We start from the raw sequence: 6,542 nt of genomic DNA, 5'->3' as shown, positions 1-6,542 counted from the left end.
AGAGTTTCTGGTTCAGTGACTGACTGTGTCTCTAAGGGGTACTGCCCTTTTGGATATCCTCCTTCGGACCGATTTATTTCTCTTCAGGGACCAATACTGCATGTCAAACTGGGATCATTTAAAACGCAAGTTGAAATTGTTTTATGGTAATTTTATTTTAAACGTGTTTATGAAAATGCACAAAACTGAGAAAATAGCACAAAACATAAAGACCTGAACTTGCTTAGGCAAAATTAGTGGTATGTGGCATTGTTCCTGGTGACTATCTATGCAAGTGATTGACTGTATGAGCTGCTCCAGTCCCACATCGCTCGACAGTATCTGCGTCACATCATAATGCTGAGCCCCATGCGATGATTCCTTAGGATAGCTCTCAGTGCTGGAAGAAATAATCATGTCTTGCTTAAATAAAAGTACCAATACAACAATGTGGAAATACTCTTGAATAGTTATTATACTTGAATAGAAGCACAGGGTTAGCTGCGTACCATAATTATGATGCTGAATAACCTGTTAAAATATAATGTATTATACAACTGGATTAAAATTATTGATGTATTTATCTCTAATTTTGAAGTCGGCAAAAAGGTGGAGCTACTTTTAATTAATAATTATTTGTAATAACTCAATATACACCTTAATCTATAATACATCTGATTATTTTGTTGATTTCATATAGTGGTTAGCACTGTCACCTCACTGCGAGAAGGTTCCTGGTTCGCGTCCCGGCTGGGGCCCTTCTGTGTGGAGTTTGCATGTTCTCCCCTTGTCTGCGTGGGTTTTCTCTGGGCTCTCCGGTTTCCTCCCACAATCCAAAAAGACATGCACGTGTTAGGTTAATTGATTACTCTAAAATTGCCCGTAGATGTGAATGGTTGTCTGTCTCTGTTCGTCTCTATGTGCCTGTGATAGACTGGTGTCCTCTCCAGGGTGTACCCCGCCTCACGCCCGATGTCAGCTGGGCTCGGCTCAAGCCCCTCGCGACCCCATCAGGGTCAAGCGGTTGAAGATGAATGAATGAATGTCTATGTATACATTGTTTGTATTTAATGAATATGTTTTATTGCCTCATAGTTATTATATCCCAATAAAAGTGTGTGTGACACTAAATATGAGGAATCTTGTATTAAAAATCTGAATCTGAGACGTATCTTGCAATTAAAGACGTGAACAAATGTGGACTAAAAAGTGCAATATGTCCTTCTAAACTTGGACTCCACAACATGCCAAATCTATCTGTACCTCAAAGCAGCACCTGAGTAAATGTACTGTGTAGCATATCTCATGCCATGGAAACATTGTAAATAACCTGTGTGTGTGTGTGTGTGTGTGTGTGTGTGTGTGTGTATGTGTGTGTGTGTGCTCTGTTTAATTACACTACTTACTACAAAGCATCTGTCTCCGTGAAAAGAAGAAAAGAGAAAAGAAAGGAGACGGACAAGTCAACAGGTAGGCAAACTGGCTGACAAGCAACAGCAAAAACAGCAGACAGGCAGGTAGGGAGAAATCATAACTAGTCAATGGACCATATTGGGAATGCTTTACGGCCATATGTAGAAGGTCCTAATGGTGTTTTGCTTATTGCAAGCACCGCTGAAGCTTTGCTGGAATGTCCTGACTCCACTAGATTGGTCTCTTATTGCACTTGTGCAAGTGTATCGTTTCCTCTGCAAAAAAATGATGTCAGAGAGAGAGGATATGTAACTTAGCATCCCATTTTCTGTCCTGCTCTTAATTCCAACTGAGCACTGCAGAAGGAAGAGTAAGAGGAGGAGGAGAGAGGATAAGTACCATAACTCTCCGGTGCTTCAGCTGATGTAATAGTTTTAAACAATACAGTATAATACAAATCAATAGGAAATGAGATTGTGTTCAAACCACTTCCATTGTCTTTTTTCTTACAGTTGTAGATCTATTTTTGCAAAAGATTTTATATTGGAGAGAGAAAAAAAACGTCACGCACACATGCGCATATAGGGTGCCACACTGACGCATCGTTTGTTGTATAGTCAACTGTTTTTTTGCTGGACTGAGGCATGCCTGTAGCGGATTATTGTTTTTACCGCATTCAACAGTGTTTTCAAAGCAAGTGGCAAAAGTCACGGTTGTAACAGCGGAGGCTCACATATGGAGGGAGATCCGCTAAAGGAATGCCATGTATGCTTTAAGAATGGAGGGAACTGAACTGAGGCATCACGACCCTAATGTGAAATCTCACTAGTGTTTTCGACGATGCCGACTTGGACTTTTTTAACATGGAGCGACGAGCTTTAGGAGTGAAACAGCCTATTTACAGCAGGAGCCTGGTTTGGTGGCAGAAACCTCTTTTTGCGTCTCTGGATGAAAATAACCTACAAAAATATAAAGTGTGATTTCAAAAAAACCTCACCCCTGTACACGGATTGATTTTTTTCAGCTCGCTCTTCTCAGCATTCTCTCAGTCAGTCGACGGATTTTTGCCATTACAGCTCAGTAGAGGGTGTCAGATTATTCTTAGAGCACCGCGCTAGGACGAGCAGTGTCTCCGCGTTCCTCTTTTTGCGATTCCCAAATCGACACAAAAAAGAGAGGAAAACGAGCGAGGCAATACGCCGAAGGATGTAAGGGGGGATGCGGGGGTTTTGCAGCGGTTGGATCAGCTCTGAAGCTCCAGCGAAGGGTGTGAATTCAGCACCGGGGGAGAGGGAACAGCTCCCGACGCCGCAACACGCAGCACGACTGAGGGAGAAAAAGGCACGGATTTGTTCCTTTTTTTCCTGCCAAGGTCAGTCTTAAACGAACTGAAAGCAGTCAAAGGATGTGTTGGACTCTACTGTCGCTCGCTGTTTTTGATTTCCATCATAAACACGGGGAGGCTCTGAGCGTTCAGTCGATGTGAAAGAGACGTTTATGTGGTCATTTACAAACTGGGAGTCCGGACACAAGTGCAGGTTAGATGCAGCATGGATGTGTTATAAAAGACTGCCTTATATTCACCCTAAATGTCTGTCTCTCCCTTTCTTCTTATTGATGTAGACTGAATTCACAGCTCGTATGTCTTGAAACCGGGAATGAATTGCCCACGTTGAAAAATGCTGCTTTGGATTGTTCTGCTGAATGCGGCTCTTTGTGTTGCGAGTGGAAATGTTACAAGGGACGTTTGTAAGGAGCAGATATGCTCTTGCAACGATATAGAGGGAGATCTGCACATAGACTGCGAAAAAAGGAGCTTCACCACTCTGCAGCATTTGACTGGCCCGAGCTCGCAGTTTTATCACTTGCTGTTGCACGGGAATTCTCTATCCAGGCTATTTCCCAACGAGTTCGCCAACTTTTACAATGCTGTGAGCCTGCATTTGGAAAACAATGGTTTGCACGACATTGTCCCCGGCGCCTTTCTGGGATTGCAGCTGGTGAAAAGGCTGCACATCAATAACAATAAGATAAGATCATTCAGGAAGAGTACATTTCTGGGGTTAGACGACTTGGAATATCTCCAAGCTGATTTTAATCTATTGAGGGATATTGACCCCGCCGTTTTCAGGGACCTTAATAAACTTGAAGTGTTAATACTTAACGACAACCTCATCAGTGCTCTACCTATAAACGTGTTTCAACATGTGCCCATTACGCATCTTGACCTGCGGGGAAACCGAATCAAAACGTTGCCTTATGAGGGGATCCTTGAACAAATACCGGGCATTGCGGAGGTTTTATTGGAGGACAACCCGTGGGACTGTAACTGCGACCTGGTTTCTCTTAAGGAATGGCTGGAGAACATACCGCATAACGCGCTTATTGGGAGGATGATATGCGAGGCTCCCACCAGGCTGCAAGGCAGCGACTTAAACGAGACGTCAGAAGCGGAGCTGTGCCCTTCACAGAGCGGCGGCGTGGACACCAGCCTGGTTGCCCCTCCCACCCAGGAGGAGACCTTGCAGACCGCGGCTCATGGCCCGCGTCCTACGCCTTACAAGCCCAACAGAGACACCAGCGGGCCCCCGACGCCTGGCGGCCACGGACCCAAGAGCCGCTCCAAATCTCGTGAGAACTGGCAGCTGAAAACTAGGCCCACTCCAGTGGTGACAGGTGTGAACGGGGACAGAGAGCAGCTGCACAACATGACGTGCCCCCAGCCTTGCAACTGCAAGTTGGTCGGCTCCAGACAAGGGCTGGGGGTCAACTGCGAGGGCAAAAAGATCGAGAGCTTATCCAGCCTCAAACCTAAGCCCTTGGCCGCTCACGAATTGAACATGAGAGATAACAACATACACGCAGTGAAAAAGAATCAGCTGCTTGGCTACTCCAGCCTAAACCTGCTTGATCTGGGTGGAAACAACATCAAGGTGATTGACAACAGCACTTTTCAAAACCAGAGCGAGCTGAGATGGCTGTATATGGATAAGAACTATCTGGATACGCTGATAGCAGAGATGTTCGTGGGCCTTGTGAACCTGGAATATCTCAGTTTGGAATACAACGACATCCAGCTGATAGTGGCAGGTGCATTCAGCCCCATGCCAAATTTGAGGGTTCTATTCCTCAATAACAACCTGCTGAAATCTTTACCAGTGGATGCTTTCATTGGAATTTCTTTATCCAAAATTAGTCTGCATAATAATTATTTCCCCTATCTCCCTGTCGGAGTGTTAGACCAGCTCAGTTCAATCATACAGATCGATTTGCACGGAAATCCGTGGGATTGCTCGTGCAACATCGTTCCCTTCAAGCAGTGGACGGAGAAACTCGGGGCGGATGTGATAGTGAGTGATCTCAAGTGCGAGTCCCCTGAAGAGTTTTGGAAACGAGATTTCCGCTACGTCCGGAACGACCTCATGTGCCCCAAACTCTATGACAAAGTCTCCCCCACCCCCCTGTCCAAAAACAGCACTTTCACCCTGGACTCGGGGACGCGCTCGAACTCTTATTTGGAGCCGAACAGGGTCTCCATTTCAGTGCTCGTCCCCGGGTTGCTGTTGGTGTTTGTCACGTCCGCTTTCACTGTTGTAGGGATGCTTGTCTTTATTTTGCGGAATCGAAAGCGATCAAAGCGGAGGGACGGCAACTCGTCCGCCTCGGAGATCAATTCCTTACAGACAGTGTGTGACTCGTCTTATTGGCACAGCGGGCCTTATCACGCAGACGGGGGCGCGCACCGGGGCTTCGACTGCAGCACGCATATCTCCACGACAAATGATGCGTAAAGGGACTCTGCCATAGTCCAAAACAATAAGCCTACATCAGACTGGATTACAAACAGTTACACAGACAGACTGGCGCGCACACATGACTGACACGGCAAGAATCACGCCCTTTTGTTCGTCAGAGGCGAACACAGACTTGTTTATGTCTTGTTGAACCAAGTAAGTCAGTCTGTTGCTGCACAGGCCCCACTCTGTAATATATGTATATGCCAAGCCTCCTGGCTAAAAACCCCTCCCTCCCTCCTCCTCCTCCTCCTCCTCCTCCTCCTCCTCCCAGTTCTGCTATTTGCCGCAATCGGACTACGGATCTGTATGAGACAGAAAAGTGGGAGAAAAAGGAGCCAGGGAGAGGGCGTGTGTGTGTGTGAGAGAGTGCGTGTGTGTGTGTGAGAGAGAGAGATATAGAAAGCGCGAGAGCAAAGACCGAGGACCCGGGAAATGGTGCACGAACGCATGAATGTAAATGTAAATACTCGGACCGATGTATCATAATCTGCATGATGATATTTCGCATGGTTTCAACACACACACGACGGCGAGGAACCATAACCACCATAACCAACAAAGAAGCAAACTCGACCCTTTTCATGTTATATCAATATGACGACAATATATAGATATTAAGAATTATATATGACTATTACAAAGTGCCATTTCTCTATTTTTTGTGAACCTGCAGTTAGGATTTGTATTTGTTGTTTTAAACTTGTTTGGAGAAAAGAGAAAAAAAAAGATCATGACGACTATTGGAAAGAAGTGATGGAAGTGAAGCTGTCAGTGCATGTTATTTTCTGTTTGTTATCATTTGATTGTCGATAAATATTGGGGTTATTTATACCGTACTAGATGGTGCAGATTAAATCCACGTCTGCGCACTCGTCATCTCCTTTATGAATGTAAACTGTGTTATTTTATGGTGTGCCAATTGTTGACTTTCAGATATTCAGACATGCAGATGAGCATGACCAATTAACGTCACTCAGATGCTTATGCTGCAAAGTTAATGTAGCTAAAATAACAGTTCTGTGGTTTTTGTGTGTCAATGAATATAGCCTGCTTTGGGTGAGAGGAAGAACAAAAAAAACAAGTCATTTAAATGGGGGGTTTATACCATCATATTTTTTCAACAACTGAGCAAAGAAGTGTTTTCAATTGAGCTATGTAAGTATAATTCGATCTATGTATACAGCGCAGGTAGACAGATATAGAATAGAATGCTTTTTTAATGTCAGAAAAAAAAGTATTCCTCCACATAAAAGCTTATGGCTATGATTCACTTTCATCATATTGTGAGCTTTTGTAAAGCCATCTAATCTTGTCCAAATAAGAGAGCTGAAACTCACTGTATTTACTACAAAA

General features: G+C 44.5%; 1 protein-coding gene across 1 annotated transcript; it reads left to right on the top strand.

The window, feature by feature from the left end:
• Window positions 1-3,071: 3,071 nt before the first annotated feature.
• slitrk1 (SLIT and NTRK like family member 1) lies at window positions 3,072-5,239 on the top strand (the record flags this gene model as incomplete). Its single annotated transcript, XM_083937715.1, has 1 exon — window positions 3,072-5,239. One exon carries the CDS (start codon window positions 3,072-3,074, stop codon window positions 5,181-5,183), a length of 2,112 nt encoding a protein of 703 aa, XP_083793841.1. The 3' UTR covers window positions 5,184-5,239.
• Window positions 5,240-6,542: the final 1,303 nt, after the last annotated feature.

Source organism: Echiichthys vipera, assembly GCF_963691815.1.
Source record: "Echiichthys vipera genome assembly, chromosome: 23".
In the NCBI taxonomy this organism is placed as follows: Eukaryota; Metazoa; Chordata; class Actinopteri; order Perciformes; family Trachinidae; genus Echiichthys; species Echiichthys vipera.
The sequence above is the reverse complement of the archived record's forward strand: the minus strand, read 5'-3'. Positions and strand labels throughout refer to the sequence as shown.